We start from the raw sequence: 19,415 nt of genomic DNA on the forward strand, positions 1-19,415 counted from the left end.
GCGCCGGCGCGCGCGCCGTAGGGGCGTGTGCGAGCGTGGCCTCGGAGAGCCCAAGGCGCAGGCGCACGGCGGGCGTTGCGTGGGTTCGGCTGGGCCCGGCAGCTGGCGTTTGGCCGGTACGCGCGGACTTCCGTGTCCCGCGGCGGACTGGGCAGAGGGTTCCCGGGGCTGGGGTGGAGGTGGGATAAGGTCGCGACGCCTAGAGGTTGTTTGCTTCCCCATGCCCGCTGGACGAGGCGCTCGCTTCGCCTTCCTTGGCTAGCGACTGGCGATCGTCACCCGGGACCGAAATTCACACCTGAAGTGGCTGCAATCAGAGGCGGGCAAATTTGGGAAGTTGACCACCATTTATATGGGCTGGCTGTGAGGTTGAAAACTGCTTTGTGCTCGGTACTCTGCGAAGGTTTTGATGACGTGTTTGATTTCATACTGAAAAGGTACTTATTGACAGATGAAGAAACTGGCACAAACCCAGTTGGGGAAGTGACCCCCAGGGTGTGGCAGGCAGCCCCAAAAGGACCCCCATTCCCTGTGTTGCCGACCTGATCAGTGCCCAGCTAGCATCTCTCTCTGGTCAGCTGTTGGTTTCATCACTAGCCAACTCCTTAAAGACATACATTACTTCCAGAAAGTTCCTCAGAGCCTGGGAGAGGACAGTAAGTATACCTGTCAAGTATTCAGGTCCAGAAGCACTGGGACAAGAACCCTGGAATGTGAAAGGAGGGTCCAAAGCATGAGCCCCTCCCTGGTGAAGGCCAGCCTTGGGGAGGGGAGTTGCATCCCAGGACTCTGGCTCCCTGTGTGCTCATAAGGCAGACTGTACCTATTTGTGTCACAGCGTTCTTTGTCCTGTGTTGCTGACCTGCGTTCCCCTTTTCTACCCACCTGGTATGAGATTCTTTTGGGGGCCTTCTGACTCCCCATTCCCTCACTAGCCAGTTTCGATGAATGAAAAGAGTATATTGAATGGTGGCTGGCACACAGTAAGACCTTAATAAATATTACCCTAAAAATTACATCACACAATTTGCACACCTTTCAGCACTATACAGGTTTGATATAAATTGCAGTTTTGTTTTTTAACTGTTCAGGATGCTAAATAATAAATGTGTTAAGAGAGAGTATGTCTTCAATTTATTTTGAATTGCACAGCACCTAGCCAAATAAGCACCCAGTAAATACTTCTTGATTGGTAGCTAAATTCTCTATTGGCATAAAGCTATTTCAATCCTGTTCTGAGCAGTAAGGTATTCCTCTCAGTTAAAAGCAAAACTCCATTTACATTGTGAAACTGACTAAAGGGAACTGTATTTAAGATGGAGTCAGGAGGCCAGAAGGGCCAGCTCTTATGCCCTACCACTCCTAATGGACTACACACCCAACTGCAAGAGAGGCACCTTGCATTCGCAACAGGAAGAACCTATACTTTGCTACCCCAGCAAGAGGAAGATTTTCTCTTTGCTGCAACAGCCCCACCAATGAGAAGCAGTCACAACTCACTAAAGAAAAGCCACTACAGTTGAAGCTCCCAGTTTACTCCAATGGACTTTTTGATTATAGCAGTCCTTCCCAATTCCGCCTCCCACCTTTGCTCTATAAAAAAACAGCCCTCTCTCCTGTGTATGGTTTTGCCATAGCAAAATGTCCCAAATTATAATTATCTGCTATTCCCGAAAGAATCCATTTCTGCTGATAAAATAGCTGACAGTTTTGGGGCACCTGGATGACTCAGTCAGTTAAGCGTCCGACTTGGGCTCAGGTCATGATCTCGCACTCCGTTGAGTTCGAGCCCCGCCTCAGGCTCTGTGCTGAAAGCTCAGAACCTGGAGCCCACTTCGGATTCTGTGTCTCCCTCTGTCTCTGTCCCTCCCCCCACTGCTTGCACTCTGTCTCTCTCTCTCTCTCAAAAATAAATAAACGTTAAAAAAAAACTTATAAAAAATAACCGACAGTTTTATTTTTAAGGTTAACCGAATGTGTTAATCAGTAATACATCATCTCATCAAAAAAGCAATTTAACTCTAGGGGAGCTGCTTACTTATAAGCCAATGGCTGAAATACTGGAAACACTGTGTGCTGCATTCTATATAGGAATTTATTTTTTCTACAGATGAATAAGGCTCGATTTTCAATTAGAAGCATTCAAACAGCAACTCTTAACCTATACTGCAAACAACAGTAGATTCCACAACACTGAATTTGAGGTTCAGAGTCCTTGGTCAGTAATCCAGTATTTAGTACTAGCTTCTTGTTTTAAGGTTGTTGGTTAGTTAAGTGATGATTCCAATTTTGGAGATAAAGTTTCAATGTGAACTTTAGTAAGACAACCATAAAAATACCTGAGGTGTAATGTTACTAGAAAATAAGATTATCCCTTATATTTAAAAAAGCTTTGCAGATTTTTATTTGAAGCCTATTGTTTGAAAACCCAGTCTCAGCAATAATATCTCATAATCTTCATATCCCAGTATTTCCCCTCTTTCAATGAATAATATTTTCCCATTTAAGTCTTTCAAGGCATTTAGGAAATTAAGAATTTCCCAAGCTTGTCCTCTTACTAGCTTCAGAGACATTAAAGAATTAAACTTTTAATATCAGCTACTCATTCATTGTCTCCTTTCTCACTGAGCCCATGAGTGGGTCAAAAGTTCTCAGAAGTACTAAAGATAATTAAGAAAAATGCATTTTTAGGGTTCAAAACAAGGTTTCATAGAAGCAAGAACAAGGAAGAATTTCAAAAGTCTTCCTCAGCATTTAGTGTACGTGATTTCTTGAGAGTCTTCAATTTATCAATGGCAGAAGTTACAGAAATCTCTCCATGAATTTTGTTGTCCCTTGTTCGAACATTTACAGCATTATTCGTCTTTTCCTTTTCTCCAACCACTGTGGAAAAGAAAGGGAAATAAACCTATTTTAAATAAATGATATAATAAATATTAAGTCAACAGTCACATGACACATCTTATTGAGTTCTTCTTCAGTAATAATCACTAATTATCAGTCTAATGACCATGAGGTCATCGTCTGATAGTAAACCCTTCAAAGAGGAATGACTTCTAATCCCTTCTCCTTATTGTCCACTTGCAAGAACATATATTGTGGTCTTAGGGTACAAATCAGAACAGGGAGATTTTACAGACCCCCTGACTCCATATGGCATCTGGGGAGGCACCAGACCCATGCCCAACCAGACAACCAGAATTTTCAGAAATGTAGGTAAAAATAATTTCTCTCTAGTGCCCCTTAGTGGGATGATGCCAGAATCTGCTGGCATGTTTCTTGTCATGTAGAAGGAAGAAATAGGTCACCAGTTAAGGGGAATAAAGTAGATATTCAAGAAAAACATAAAGACCCAGAGCAAAGTAGGGGCCAGAAATGAAGAGATTTAGTTGACCAGCTTGCTCCAATTAGTCTTCTAATGGTTTGGCTATTTAATTCTACCTTCCATGTCATGAGGTACTTCATTACACTTCCAAATAAATTCTGTCTTTGTCTAAGTCATTGTGAGAGTTCTGTCACCAGAAGGAGCCTGACTGAAACATCACAATACCTAATACACAAATACTTTCAATGACAAATGGCTGATAGGACAACACTATGTGTATTTACTTTACCTTCTACAGAATCTTTCAACTTGAGATAACAGTATCATGCCTGGAGGAATACGGTATCAGTTTCTCTTGATTTCTGACTCATTTTAAAGTCAAAATTTAAATGCTCATCCAAGTACTCATATGCCTTCAGGACACTTTTTCACTTAAATTCTTTTCTTTTGATCATCTTAAATTTGGACTCTCTCCCACTCATTAGTTTAATCCCAAAGATTTGTAATAAATCAGAAAAGCAAAGGAGAATATTTGAGGCCTGTCACATGGCTGACACACAAAGAGCGTAATTCTACTGATGCAATCATTTTCATGTTTTTTTTGTTGTTGTTGTTGGTTTGCGACATTAACTACTGCTAGTAATACTAACAACTAACCAAGAACACCATGGACTGTTCTTGGTGCATACGTAACAATCAAATTGTCTTAATCACATAGTTATACCATACTCATGTAGTTATACTATATTCACACAGTTATACCATTTTGTTTTTTAGAATTAGAGTGAAAAAACAAGCATTTGATAAAATTTAAACTTAAGTTACCCAAAATGAAATTATACTGAGCCAGCTGTGCATTTCGTATTTTCTTATTTAGTGTACAACTATGATCTAAGTCAACGTCAGCCATGAATCCTTCTTCAAAAAATGCATTGGATACCTACAAGAAAATGAAACACTTTCATTATTACAATATTTGTGGTAGCCAGCCTCCGAGAGGACCCACGGGATCCTCGCGTTTTGCATTCACACCTTGCGTCACCTCCTCCACCTTGTACCAGGTTGCTCGATGTGACCACAGAGAAGGGCAGAAGTGAGGGTGTGTCACTTTGCAGATTAAAAGACTTCAGCTCCCACATCTTTCACATCACTCCCTCTGGGGAAACCAGCTGCCATGTTGGGAGGACATTCAGGAAACCTTTGGAAAAGCCCATGTGGTGAGGAACTGAAGCCTCCAACGATGTGATTGAGCCACAAGGCTGCAGCCCTGGCTGGCTGACAGCACCACTGGCATCCTTGTGAGGGGCACTGAGCCAGAATCGCCCAGTGAAGCTGCTCCCAGGTTCTGACTCTCAGAAACTATGAGATAATAAATGTTGTCTCAGGCTGCTAAGGTTTGGAGTTAACTTATGTGGCAATAGATAACGTAAGTATCTTCCTTAACAGAGCCATGTGGAAAAGAATAATTTAAGTATGAGAGATGTATTAAAATCCCAATTTCTTGGGGTGCCTGGGTGGCTTGGTTGAGCATCTGACTCTTGATTTCAGCTCAGATCATGATCTCATGGTCATGAGATTGAGCCCCGAGTCAGGATCTGTGCTGGGCATGTAGCCCGCTTAAGATTCTCTCTTCCTCTGCCCCTCCCTCCACCCCACATGCTCACCCTCTGTCTCTCTCAAAAACACAAAAATAAAAATAAAATCCCAATCTCAAAAACATTAAGAAATAAAATAGTTTTAATCCAGCTACACAGACATGATTCAGATGTTACTTTCAATTACTGAAAATGTGGGTGGTTAAAGTAATGTATTAGTTATGCAGTATTTTAAGGTATGAATAATATTCCAAGTCAATAACCTTCACAGACTACATGCCGAGATTATTATGTACTTTATATTGTCTCTGATTTTACCTGAAGTGCATAGTTTTCACAAGTTGGCCCCACAGGGATGACCATTACCTGACGAGGAGATAGCCAGAAAGGCCTGAAAAATATATAAAATATATATTTTCAAAATCTAATGATGATCATCTATTATGTGATTTAAAAAATAAGCAAAGATTTTCTTTATAAGACTTCACGAGAGAGCAGATTCAGTAGAGTGATATGAAAGTAAACTAAACCATACAGAGAGCTAAAAAGGAACAGCGTAGACAAGAGGAGAAGCTAGGGATTATGGTAGGACAGGGAGGGAAGAACAGGGGAGCAGCTGGGAGGAAGGACTAACCATCACTTATTGTACCACTGGGCAACTGCACTCCCAGGCCCTCACCCAAGAGAAATGGAAACATGTTCACCCAGAAACCTTCCCACTAATGTTCATGGCAATTTTGCTTAGAATAGCCCCAAACTGGAAACACTCCAAATTTCTTTCAGTGGATGAATGGTCACATGGGTGCCTCCACACCATGGAACACTACCAGCAATAAAAGGGGACCAACCACTGATATTTGAAACAAGTTGGATGGATCTCAAGGGAACTCCAGTGCATGAATAAAGCCAACCCCACATGTTTGCACACTGTATGATTCCATTTATGTAACATTCTTGGAATGACAAAATCATGGAGATTTTGGAGAACAGATGAGTGGCTGTCACAGGATGATGAAGGGGGTGGGGGAGAAGGTATGGAACAATAAATTGGTAGCACAAGGAATCCTCATAAATAACAGAATTGTCTTATATCTTGACTGATGCTGGGTACCCTGATAAAATTTTATAGAACTAAACACACACATACACAGAAATGCACATAAACTGGGAAGACCTAAATAACTAAATAAGGCTGGTGGACTGCATCAAAGTCAATTTCCTGGTCATGATACTGTACAGTTTTGTAAGATGTTACCATTGGGGAAACTGGGGAAAGGGTATGCTGGACCTTTCTTTTTAAAAAAATTTTTTTTCAACGTTTTTTATTTATTTTTGGGACAGAGAGAGACAGAGCATGAACGGTGGAGGGGCAGAGAGAGAGGGAGACACAGAATCGGAAACAGGCTCCAGGCTCCGAGCCATCAGCCCGGAGCCTGACGCGGGGCTCGAACTCATGGACCGCGAGATCGTGACCTGGCTGAAGTCGGACGCTTAACCGACTGCACCACCCAGGCGCACCTATGCTGGACCTTTCTTATTACTTCTTACCACTACCTATAAATCTATAATGATCTCAAAGTATTAATACTTATTTCTCAAAGAAATAAAAATATATATATTATACATATATGTGTATGTGTATGTGTACATATATATATACACACACACATATATATACATATATATACACGTATATACGTGTGTGTGTGTGTGTATATATATGTATATAGGAAGTTGGGTATAAGTATTGTTGGTTTTTTTTTTAATTTTTTTTTAACATTTATTTATTTTTGAGACAGGGAGAGACAGCATGAACGGGGGAGGGTCAGAAAGAGAGGGAGACACAGAATCTGAAACAGGCTCCAGGCTCTGAGCTGTCAGCACAGAGCCTGACGCAGGGCTCAAACTCGCGGACCGTGAGATCATGACCTGAGCCGAAGTCGGATGCTTAACCGACTGAGCCACCCAGGCGCCCCTAAGTATTGTTTATTGTGGGAAATATTTCTTCATCAGTATTTTGTTTGAAGGTGAAAGTAAATGCAGTGAGGACTATTAGCTGGTGGCACTTTATGAACATACACATTTATATATTTATTCTTAAATTACAAAAGCAAAGTAACATGTATGATAAAGCAATAATAATACACATGATAAAACACAGAAAGACAGCTCTGTCCCCACCCCATCCCCAGGGGAGCCACATTTTAACCATTGCTATTGTGAGATCTTGGGGAGGTTTTCACCGCAACTCTGGCACGTGTCTTGAACTCTTGACTGATGAGCTGAAGAGCCTGTGCCCTGAGTCTGGGCAATGCAGGACAGCACACTGAGTGCATGGCACCATCTCCTGATTCCACTAGTTCTTTTCACCACCACTACTTGAGAGCAAGACACCACCATCTCCCACCTACATTAAAACTATTTAAAACAATCAACTAGAAAGAAAAATCGACATGTTAACTCATACTTAGGTAGCGTGCATACTCATATCTATGTTTTTGGCTTATCTGTAACTTCAACAGCTTGGACACCCCATGATACCTGAGTACATTTCTCTAAGGTCACAAATAAAACCTCAGGGATATATACAGACTCTGGCTTCCCAGGACCTTTGGATGAGCCCTCTGCTTGGAGAATTTCCCACCTTGTATTGCCTGCTCAGAAATTTGCTTCCCCAGCTTCCCTAGACATGTTAGAGTCCAGGCCTGTGACCTGGCATGTGCAGGCATGGCATGTTGATTTGGGACAGAGTGGCACATGGAGGGAGGTACTATAGGGAATCAGTTCTGGCAAGGGTGATGCAGAGACATGGAGCTTTGGGAGGGACCTGAGGCAGTGACGTCAGCAGTAGCATCCAGGGCCCAGTGTCAATGGTGGGAGCTGCAGGTACTGTGCCCAGCGACAGCAGAACAGGACTAAAATAGAACTAAGCTCTAAGAGCAGATCTCAATTTCTTTTTTTTTTTTTAAGTTTATTTATTTTTGAGAGAGAGAGAGAGAGAGAGCGAGCGTGGAGGAGGTGCAGATAGAAGGGGACCGAGGATCCGAAGTGGGCTCTGCACTGAGAGTAGAGAGCTGGATGTGGGGCTTGAACTCATGAATTGTGAGACCATGACCTGAGCTGAAGTCAGATGCTTAACTGACTGATCCACCCAGGTGCCCCTAATTTCTTAAACATAAGATGGGAGGCAAAGATGTCCCATGTGGTTGCTGGGCTGTAGCATTTCCACATGCCATAGGACATGCCATCACAAGACATGTCGTCTGCCAGCTGGTGCCTTGACTGCTGATATGGCAATTCCCTAGTAGCGAATCCCACAATTCAGCTCAGTGACTTACTTCTTTTGCTAAAAAATTACTTCCATGGTCAGAAGGATTATTGTGTTTCTGACAGTCAAGGCTCAGTAAGTATTTATATGGTGCTGTTGTCAGAGGTATGGCAGGAAAGAACAGCTAAGCAAAATCCAGAGTTGGTATCTTTGCCAGCAAGGAGAAGTCACTGGTCCTTGCATGATGAAAAGGATCCAGAAAGCTGACTTTCCCCCTGGGTTATGGTTCCATACTGGCGATCAGGATTGATCACTACTGATGGCAGATTGAGTCCTCGGAAGAGGCATAGCCAGACGGAACTTGGTGAAGCTCGTGTTGTTGAACCCATATCCCCTAGTGGCTGCTTCATTCATGAACCACTGAGTGGTCACTAGGGGAAGATGGAAGCTGATGGTAACCACAGAATGGGTCCTCCTATATTTGAATATTAAACTCCTCAGGTTTGGACTGGGCACCACCAACTTCATGGCCTATTCTGAGCAAATATCCACATTCCTCTCCCCTAAATCTACTTGTCATCTATTTTCCAATCCAATTACTTCTAAGTCTCTGACCTTGTGGCCAGAGCAGTAACCAGAGCCCACGCATCAGTGGAAACCTATACCTCTGGCCATTTTTCCTTCCAGAGGAAGAGGACTAAGAGATGTACCACTCAAATTCCTGCACTTGAGGGCATTTCCCTTCCACATGTCATCCCTAAGTGGCACCGTGCTACAGTAGCTGTCTGGCCTCATTAGGTTTGTGCCAAAGTATTGTTCAGAGCCATTTGTGAACCAGGTTTAAATGTTTTTCTTCTAATGTTGACTGGGCGCCCCCATTAGGTAAACAACATGGACTGAAGGAGGGATGGTCATACAGCAAGAGGTGGTACTCTCAGTGTCCAGATGCAACTAGATCTTTGAAGGGCTTGGAATTGATAAAGATAACTCTTTAATTCTACCAAGTTCCCAAAAAGGCAAATGATGCAGTTTTAAGTCATTGTGCCTTTGTTTTCTTTGTTTTGGTTTCCTGATCTGGAAGATTCAATAAGAATTGATTACTTGCTGTTAAGGCAGGAGCCACCATTTTTTTCATAGTAATCTTATCTTGTTAGACATGATATTTAAGAATAAAAGGCCCCTGAGTAGCTCAGTCAGTTAAGTGTCTGACTCTTGGTTTCAGTTCAGGTCATGATCTCACGGTTTTGTGACTTCGAGCCCTGTGTCAGGCTCTGTGCTGGCAGTGTGGAGCCTGCTTGGGATTCTCTCTTCCTCTCTCTCTGCTCCTACCCCCTCACAATCTCTGCCTCTCGCAAAATAAATAAATAAACTTTTAAAAAAAAGAATAATAGACATATAGCTTTTTTTCTCCATATCACTTACCATTTCCCCCCATAGTTTTCTGAGAGAATGGCTATCATTCTTTCCACTGATCCCAAAATGGCTCGATGAATGATCACAGGGTTCTTCTTATCATCTCCATCCTTACTAAAAATGAAAATTATGCATTTATGTATTTTCTTAAGATTCAGTAATAACTTTATCTTCTTATCTTATATTTAAAAGTTATTTTCCTGAACTAGGTAAAACAACGATTTCCTCATAAATCATCTTTAAGCCTATAATGTGCCACTTATTAGAAATAATAATACAAACCAAAGGGAAATGAAGTACATTATGTAGGAAAAAGCAAAATTATAATAGATCACTATTTCCATTATAAGTCAACTTATTATTTTTATTCTAAACTACTGGCTGATATCAGTTTACAAGCAATCTTACAAATCATAATTTTTAAAAATTAACTTGATTTTGAACCATGGCTTACTCCACCAGTACTATATTGAACAGTTGTCAAAGACACTGAAGAAATAAGGAAAATGGATTTCTACAGTTGACATATTATATATAGACCTGAAAGGCACCACCAAAAACCTGCTAGAACTGATAATATTAATAGTAAAAACTGATAATATATTTAGTAAAGTCACAGGATACAAAATCAATGTACAGATATCTGTTGCATTTCTATACATCAATAATGAAGCAGCAGAAAGAGAAATTAAGGTATGAGCCCCATTTACAATTGCATCAAAAACAATAAGATACCTAAGAATAAACTTAACCAAAGAGGTGAAAGACCTGTACTCTTAAAACTATAAAATACTGAGGAAAGAAACTGAAGAAGACACAAAGAAATGCAAAGACATTCCACGATCATGGATTGGAAGAACAAATACTGTTCTTCCAAAGCAGTCTGCACGTTTAATGCACTCTCTATCAAAATGCCAACAGCATTTTTCACAGAGCTAGAAAAACAATCCTAAAATTGTACGGAACCACAAAAGACCCTGAATAGCCAATGCAATCTTGAAAAAGAAAAGCAAAGCCGGTGGCATCACAGTTCCAGACTTTAAGTTTTATCACAAAACTGTAATAATCAAAACAGTACGGTACTGGCACAAAAATAGACACACAGATTAACAGAACATAACAGAAAACCCAGAAATGAACCCACAATTATATGGTCAATTAATTTTCAACAAAGCTGGAAATAACATCCAATGGGAAAAAGACAGTCTTTTCAACAAATGGTATTGGGAAAACTGGACAGCTACATGCAAAAGAGTGAAACTGGACTGCTTTCTTACACTATACACAAAAATAAATTCAAAACAGATAAAAACCTAAATGTGAGACCTGAAACCATAAAAATCCTAGAAGGGAACACAGGCAGTAACTTCTGTGACATTGGTATTAGACTTTTTACTAGATAGGTCTCCTGTGGCAAGGGAAATGAAAGCAAAAATAAAGTATTGGGACAACATCAAAATAAAAAGCTTCTACACAGTGAAAGAAACAATCAACAAAACTACAAGACAACCTACAGAATGAGAGAAGATATTTGTAAATGACATATCCAATAAAGGGTTAGTACCCAAAATATATAAAGAACTTCTAAAACTCAACACAAAAAACTCCCCAAATAATCCAATTTAAAAATGGGCAGAAGACATGAATGGGCATTTTCCCAAAAGAAGACATCCAGATGGCAAACAGATACATAAAAAGATGTTCAACATCACTTACCATCAGGGAAATGCAAATCAAAACTACAATGAGATATCACCTCACACCTGTCAGAATGGGTAAAATCAATAACACAGGAAACAATTGGTGTTGGTGATGTGGAGAAAAGGGAACCCTCTTGTACTGTTGGTGGGAATGAAAACTAGTACAGCCACTCTGGCAAACAGTACAGAGTTTCTTCAAAAAGGTAAAAATAGAACTACTCTACAATCCAGCAATCAGACTACTAGGTATTTACCCCAAAAAGACAAAAATACTAATTCAAAGGGATACATGCAACCTGACATTTACAGCAGCATTACCTACAATAGCCAAATTATGGAAACAGCCCAAGTGTCCATCAATCAATGAATGGATAAAGAAAAAAAAATCACACAAAAGAATATTATTCATCCATAAAAAAGAATGAAATATTGCCATTTGCTATGACATGGATGGAGCTGGAGAGTATTATGCTAAGCAAAATAAGTCAGTCAGAGAAAGACAAATGCCATATGATTTCACTCATATGCAGAATGTAAAAAACAAAACAAATGAACAAAGGTGGGGGAAAGAGAGAGAGGCAAATCAAGAAACATACTCTCAACTATAGAGAACAAACTGATGGTTACCAGAAGGAAGTGTGTGGATGGGTTAAATAGGTGAGGGGGGTTGAGGGCACTTGTGACGAGCACCAGGTGTATGGAAGTGTTGAATCACCATATTGTACACCTGAAGTTAATATTACATTTATGTTAATTAACTGGACTTTAAAACTTAAAAAATAATTTTAAAAAATGAGTATATTGCAGATATACTACTAGACATTTACTAGCCTGTATATTAATGTTTATTTTTATATTGCTAACATTCAAATGACAAATAATTAGCATATTAGTACTACATTATTTATCATATTCAATTACTCACCTAACATATGTAAGGTTAAATCTCATTGGTAGTTGGAAGTCCAGCTGAATTGTAGCACATTGATGGTATCTGCCAATAGCATCCTTGATTTTTATATCAATCTGTAAATTAAATGGTGTTTACTTAAAGACAGCTTTTCCTTTTCCTTTAAATTTTACTCTTTTTGAGGCATAGGGTCTACTTACTTTAGGGCCATAAAATGCTCCATCTCCAGGGTTCATCTTCCATGGTTTTCCAAATTCCACCAAGCTGTTTTGTAGTTGCTATTTTTTTTTTTTTTTTTTTAAAGAAGAGAACATTTAAAACTTCCATTTCATTGCACATTTCTTTTTGGCCACATAGCTCAAAAAAGTAAGTTATTGCAAATTTTAATTATATTCTATTTTAGCTCAACATATATTTATTGGGCATGTTTTATATCCAATAAACTACTGAGCAAGGACTACATAAAGACAATTAAGTTGGTACTTGCTCTTATACACACTGTAACTGGGAAAATTAAAAGATAATGTACTAAGTTGTTTCAGTGAATTCCAGGCAAGTGTTTAGGGAGGGATTACTTCACCCTCCTGCCAGTGCAGCCCACCCCGCCCACACACTTCCCAGCTCTTTGTAGGTGAGGCCTCCACACATTAAAAGGCATGAAAGCTTTAATCTTTCTCCTTCATCCGCTCTGTGTTTAGGTGGATAAAAAGGCCAAAGGAAAGGGCCTTCCACTGGTCTCTTGCTTTTCTTCTACCTCCATATGTGTGGCTGGGGACAGGCATCCTTTATGATTTATGCAGGGGTGGGAGCAGGAGGCCCACTTGGATCTTCAGCCTGACACATATGTTCTTTCACTGTAGCTTGTAGTGAAGACCCTCAGTACTTACGGGTGATTGGGTATACATGTAAGTATTAATAAAAGTGTCTTTGGGTCTTTTGGATATTCCCTATGCCAGCCTCCTTGAGAAGCACCTGTGCATTCTTAAGTCCCTGCCCAGCATACCACCAAACCACTATCCAAAGTCCTGTCAACACCTTGAGATATTGGTGCCCATGAAGGGGGTAACATCTGGGAGTAAAATGCTGCTGAGAGAAGTCAAAGCAGTGGTGATGCTGGGGGGCTAAAGCCAGAGTAATCAACAAAGCTGACTCTTGGGGTCCCAGCAGGCTTCCCCAGGATCTCAGTCAGAGTGCATCAGGAGCTGGTCTTGGCTGAGATCCCAGGAGGCTCCCTCAAGGGCCTGATCCTACCACAGCAGCTTGCATTCTACTTTGGACTGGAGAGGGATACCACCACAGACACACTTCACAGGCTGGCAAGCCAGCCTCAGCCTTACTCTGTTTCTGAAAGGAGAACAGACACTGGAATATCCTCCCAGAAAAAAATGAGGCCCTGCTACAGCAGGCAACTAAGTGATGGGGAGAAGTTAGGGAGCTCCCAGGGAGGAGAAAGAAAGGCCAGGTTTTGGGGAAGAGCATAAAGCAGGTGGCACTGATCCTCAGTGAGCCTCTGAGGACACAGTAATCATAAGTCCTGACAGGAATAGCCAAGGCTAAGAAAGCTTTCTGTTTATGCAAGGTATGGGAGGAAGTGTCTGTCTGAGAGGAGACTGAACCATTGTAATTCACATATGTGGACACTGACTGCACCCTGGCAGAGGAAAAATCAAGATCTCCTTCTCTCTCTTGATGGCTCTCTATTCTCCTTTTCCAAGTAAACCAAGTCTCTGGCTCCCGATACACTGTGGTATGGTGCTGGGCTCTGCACATACTGATTTGTTTGGAACTGTGATGTGGGCTTGTAATGTTCTTAAGGATCTTAATGACTCTGGAAACTCTGGAAAAGTGGGATGCAGGAGAGATCTGGAGTGGTTCTAGCTCCCCGGAGCTTGTAGATTTACATAAGTTCCAGTAGCAGAGGCCAGACCAGGTCTGCTGAAGCATCAGCCCAGACTCCCTTCAGACTTATCTGAGTGGGAACTCTACAGCTGAATTTAGGTTAAATTAAAAATTTGGAGATAGAACATTCAATTCCCATTTCTTTTGGATTTTAATTTCCACAAGAAAAAGTTGATTTCCTTTAGGTCACAGATTTCTTGATGAAACTTAATAGGAAGCAGGACTCACATCATTTAAATCTAGGATATTTTTTGCTCCTGACATTTTGGTTATTTGGGCAAGCTTTCATCTGATGGTCATGCTGTATAGCTCCCTAGTGATCTTTGCTGGGTTCCATGACTACACACAATCTGAGACAGAAAATAAGGTAATGGTGAATTGCTGACCCAGGAACAATTTGGCCTTGGGGCTGACTTAACTAATGTCTCTTTCAAAGCATTTTAGAGACTTCTGAAGACAAATATATATATGAATATATATATAAGTATATATTCATCTCACTGATTCCCAGATCAGGGGTAGACATCATGAGAGAAATTCCCCCAGAGTGGAAGGATTCTCATCTCCTAAGGGAACAATCAGTCAGCTAAAAGAGCAAAACAATGGTGGAACTGCCCACCCATTCTCCCTGTGCCAGGCCCACACCTGGTCCATCCACCTTTTAGCCCCCTGCACTCCATGAATGGAGTGATGATGATGATACTACTACTACTATTAATAAAACGAACATCTAACATTTACTGAACACCTACATGTGGCTGGCACTATGACAAACTTCTCATATAAATTATTTCACTTAAGCCCATCATAACCTTATGAAGTAGGTGCTATCACCATTATCATCATCATCATCATAATCATCATCAACATTTCACAGACCTTAATGCTTCAAGATTTCTATAATTTACTCATGGAGCTAACCTCTGAAACTAGGCAAAAAAGGGTCCAGAGCCAAGCTTTGTGGCCTCATTTCCTCTTCCTACTTCCATGTGGCTAGGCAGGTAAACTGAGTCAGCATCCTGGGGCAGGGTGTCTAATTTGACTTTCTTCCTCCATGCAAAAGACATGGAAAAAGGTCTATTTAGGATGGGCATGGGGCAGTGGGGAGAAGAAGGGTCTAATCAGATCTCATGCCTAAAATGCTTCTACCCAGTCTCTGCCTGCCTCAGCGCCTAATAGAAAACTAATTGTTACACTATCATACAGTGCTCCTCTGATTCTTATTCCTTAAAGATTTGTGTGATAAGCATTTATGAGTATTCCATGAAGAGGTGGACCAAAAGGCTGGTCAGGGATTAGGCATTCCTGGGGTGTCTGGCCATAATACCATATTCATTTCTAGTAAAATCTGACACAGGAGATACACTATAGCCTTTTCAAGTTTGGTGAGAAAAAATAAGCAGCATGGTGAGCTCCTTAATCTTTGTTTTCCAAAGCTGAGATGTGATATGTGAGTCTCTGGGTGCCTCTCGAGGCACTAGAGGACGGCACTAGAGGCTGTGACTTTGCAGGGGATTCAAGCATTGGGTGTGTGCATCTACATCTATGAGTCACACTAAGATGGATCAACGAGCAATAGCTTAAAATAAGCTGCACACACACCAAGAGTGCCTGCAAAGCAGAGGATTCCTTTAAAAACACGGGAAACTGGTATTAGTGGCTGACATTGAAAGAGCACAAATAAAAAGTGTTTGAAGCAAACGTGAGGTATTGTTATTATCACTGTTGCAAAGAAAACTGGACAATCTTCATATCCTGTAACTTCCAATTTAAACATTTCTGTTGCAAAGCACTGTCACCTCCTCATGCAGGGTACCTGCAGAAACTCGGGTGGTTTCCATGCTCACGTAAATGAAGGGGCGCACTTTGTCTCTCCCTACCTTTTCAGCTTCATCCCATATCTCTACTTCTCCTAGGAAGTTTTCAGGCCTTGTTGACAAATTTAATTCAAAGGAGAAGCCAAATGTTGAGTAAACAGATTGCAAAAACTGCAAACACCCCTTTATTTCTTCTTCAATCTGAAATGAGAGCAAATGACATGTTCTAACTAGTTAACACCAAATCAAATCAATTTCTGGCATTTAAAAGAATTCTCCATGTCAGATAGAAATAAGGCCTGTTTTTACTACACAGCTGATGACACTGTTTTGGTTGTTCATCCATTCCTTACTCAAATACTCAAGAAATGTCCACCACACTCCAGGCGTGACCAGGCAACCAGCAGCTCCCAGTCCAGACAAGGCTACCTCACCATGAGCAATGCCACACAAAAGGGGGAAGAGTGGCTGTACAGAAGGAGTGATAGCCAAGCTGCTGCGACAACAGGATAAGTAAGAGTTCTCCATGGAAAGCGAGGGGAGGAGCTTCTGGAGCAGAGGAAATGCTAAGAATGAGGGCCTACAGGAGAGAGGGGCAGGCTAGGGCAGGGCAGCTCCAGGAAGCTGCTGTGGGACCATGTTGTGTATGAGACGGAAGAGCGGCACAGAAGGGAAGTTGGTAGGTGATCAGTCTAGGGGCAGACAGGGACCAGAGAAAATTAAGGATCTTCAAAGTCAGGGTAGTGTCTGCACTTTTTACCCTGAGAGCAATGGGAAACCAATGAAGGGTTCTTCAGCAAGAGACACACACAATCCCATCAGTTCCTTTCATGGGAAGTGGACTGGCAAGACTAGAAGCCAGGCACATTGGGAAGCTGGCAGGGTCATTTAGGAGGGAGATGATGGTAGTTTGAACCAAAGAGAAGCAGCTGGAATGCAAGGAATTTGTGCCAAGTGCTGGAAATTCAGGAATGGATGAACAAAATTATTCAGGAATTAACAATACATTTAGGGAGAGCTATCAATAGGGCTTATGGTTAATTGGACACGAGGAGTAAAAAGTAAAGGGCACCTGGATTCCTGGCCTGGGCAGTGGACAGGACGTTGGTGCATCCGCTGAATGAGTGACCAGGGAAGGGTGAGGCAGTGGTGTGAAGGCAAAAGCGGGGACTGATTTTACACATGGCAAATGTGAGGATGCTTGTGATGGCCAGGGAGACATGTCTACCAGGCCCTGTCAGATTAAGATCTGGAGCTCCAGAGGGACAGCTGAGATGCAGGTGAAACTGGCAGCTAGCTGAGCCTACGAAGTAACTGAGGCCCCAGAGAGTGTGGTGAGATCAGAGCTAGGGGCTGTGAGGGTGTGGGGAAAGGAGGGCACATTTAAATGCAAACGGGATAGCTGCCCCCAAAACCAGACACATTTAGGAGAGAGGAGACAGGCAAGGATCTGCGTTTTGTCACTATGGATCAGTTTGAATTTTTCAGATGTTTTATCCATGGAATCATGCAGTAGATGCTCTATTTTTGTCTGGCTTTTTTTCACTCAGAATAATTATTTGGAGATAGATACACTTGTGTTATAAGTATCAATAAATCATTCCTTTTTTTTTTTAAGTTTATTTATTTATTTTGAGAGAGACAGAGAGAGAGAGAGGGAGGGAATATCCCAAGCAGGCTCTGTTGTCAGCACAGAGCCCAATGCAGGGCTGAATCTCAGGAACAATGAGACAATGACCTGAGCCAAAATCAAGAGCCAGATGCTTAACTGACTGAGTCACCCAGGTGCCCCTACATCATTCCTTCTTGTTTAGTAGTTTTCCATTGTACCAGTTTCTTTTTATTTCCACCTATTATTGGGCATTAGGGTTATTCCTATATTGTGGCTATTTCAGATAAAGCTGCAATAAATGTTTGTGCTCAAGTCTTTGTAGGGATGTGTGCTTTCTTTTTCTCTTGGGGAAAAAAAAAGGAGTGAGATGGTTGGGTCATACAAGAGGTGTGCATTTAACTTTTTAAGAAACTAGTGAACTGTTTTTGAAAGTGATTGTACCATTTTACATTCCTATGAATGGGCCTGTCATATGGTGGATTACATTGACAGGTGTTGTGACACTGAATCAGCCTCACATCCCTGGAGGCTAAACCTCAACTGCTCATGATGTGGAATTATTTTCATATATTGTTGAATTCTATTTGCTAATATTATGTTAAGGGCTTTTACATCTGTATCCATGTGGGATACTGGTCTGTAGTTTTGTCTGGTTTTGGTATTGGTTAAAAGTAGCTTCATAAAATTAACTAGGAAGTATTTTCTCTTCTATTTCAGAACAGAGTATACAGAATTGGTACTAATTCTTCTTTAAATGTTCAATAGCATTCAGTGAAAAAATCTGAGCCTAGAGATTTCTTTTGGGGAAGTTTTAAAATTATAAATTCAATTTCTTTAATAGTGACAAAGCTTTTCAAATGATCTATTTCTATCAGGTGATTTTATGGTAGTTGGTACTTTTTAAGCAGTAAGCTCATTTCAACTATGTTGTCGAGCTGATTTATGTAGAGTAGTTTATTACATTCATTTATTATGCTTTTGATGTCTTCAAGGTCTTTAGTGATATCCCCTATTGATTCCTGATACTGGTAATTTCTGTCTTCCCAGTTTTTTTCTCTCTTTGTCTTGAAGGAAGTTTGCCAATTTTGTTAATCTTTTAAAAAAAAGTTTTTAACTTATTAATTTTTCCATTGTTTTTCTGTTTTCAATTTCATTGATTTCTGCTCTTGTCTTTATTGATTTCTTCCTTCTTATTATTTTGGGTTTATTTTGCCCTTCCTTTTTTCTAGGTCTTGCAGTGGGAGTCTAGATATTGATTTGAGACTTTTCTTCTTTTATAATACATGTATTTAATGCTATTAACTTTTTAGTACTGCTTTTGCTGTGCCCCACATATTTTGAAATTATATTTCCATTTTAATAGATTATTTTAACCATCTACATTTAATATAATATGTTAGGACTTAAGTTTGTCTTTTTTGTTGTTTATATTGTTTCCTTCTTGTACTGTCTTATTATTCATTTTTCTTTTCTTTTTCCTGCCTTTCTATCGCCTAATTTAGTATTTTTTAGAATTCCATTTTTATTTATCTATTTTTAGCATATATCTATCTGTGTATATTTTTCCCCCAGTGGTTTCTCTACACATTACATAACAGTTTACTGATGTCATCATTTTATCACTTCAAGTACAGAAATCTTACGTCCCTTTACTCCATTTATAGTATAATTTTCTTAGATGTTTCTTCATATATATGCTGAGAACCATATCAGACAGTGTTATAATCTTTGCTTCAACCATCAAGCATAATTTAGAAAACTCAAAAGGCAAAGGGAAATATATTAATCTTTCTTAGAGTACTTCCTAGAGCCATTATTTTAAGGTAGGTTTTGATTTCCCCTTCATTCCTGAAGGATATTTTTTATGGATACAGAA

General features: G+C 40.5%; 1 protein-coding gene across 1 annotated transcript in view; it reads right to left on the reverse strand.

The window, feature by feature from the left end:
- Nucleotides 1–2,077: 2,077 nt before the first annotated feature.
- Nucleotides 2,078–19,415, reverse strand: part of TARS3 (threonyl-tRNA synthetase 3) — a 62,905-nt gene continuing 45,567 nt past the window's right edge. The window contains exons 13-19 of the mRNA XM_058736788.1: nt 15,991–16,128; nt 12,412–12,489; nt 12,227–12,327; nt 9,611–9,715; nt 5,239–5,311; nt 4,151–4,265; nt 2,078–2,883 (exon numbers count right to left, since the gene is read on the reverse strand). Of these exons, the coding sequence (XP_058592771.1) occupies nt 2,735–2,883; nt 4,151–4,265; nt 5,239–5,311; nt 9,611–9,715; nt 12,227–12,327; nt 12,412–12,489; nt 15,991–16,128 (759 nt within the window). The 3' untranslated portion in view covers nt 2,078–2,734. The remainder of the gene's footprint in view (nt 2,884–4,150; nt 4,266–5,238; nt 5,312–9,610; nt 9,716–12,226; nt 12,328–12,411; nt 12,490–15,990; nt 16,129–19,415) is intronic.

Source organism: Neofelis nebulosa, chromosome 7 (assembly GCF_028018385.1).
Source record: "Neofelis nebulosa isolate mNeoNeb1 chromosome 7, mNeoNeb1.pri, whole genome shotgun sequence".
NCBI lineage: Eukaryota > Metazoa > Chordata > Mammalia > Carnivora > Felidae > Neofelis > Neofelis nebulosa.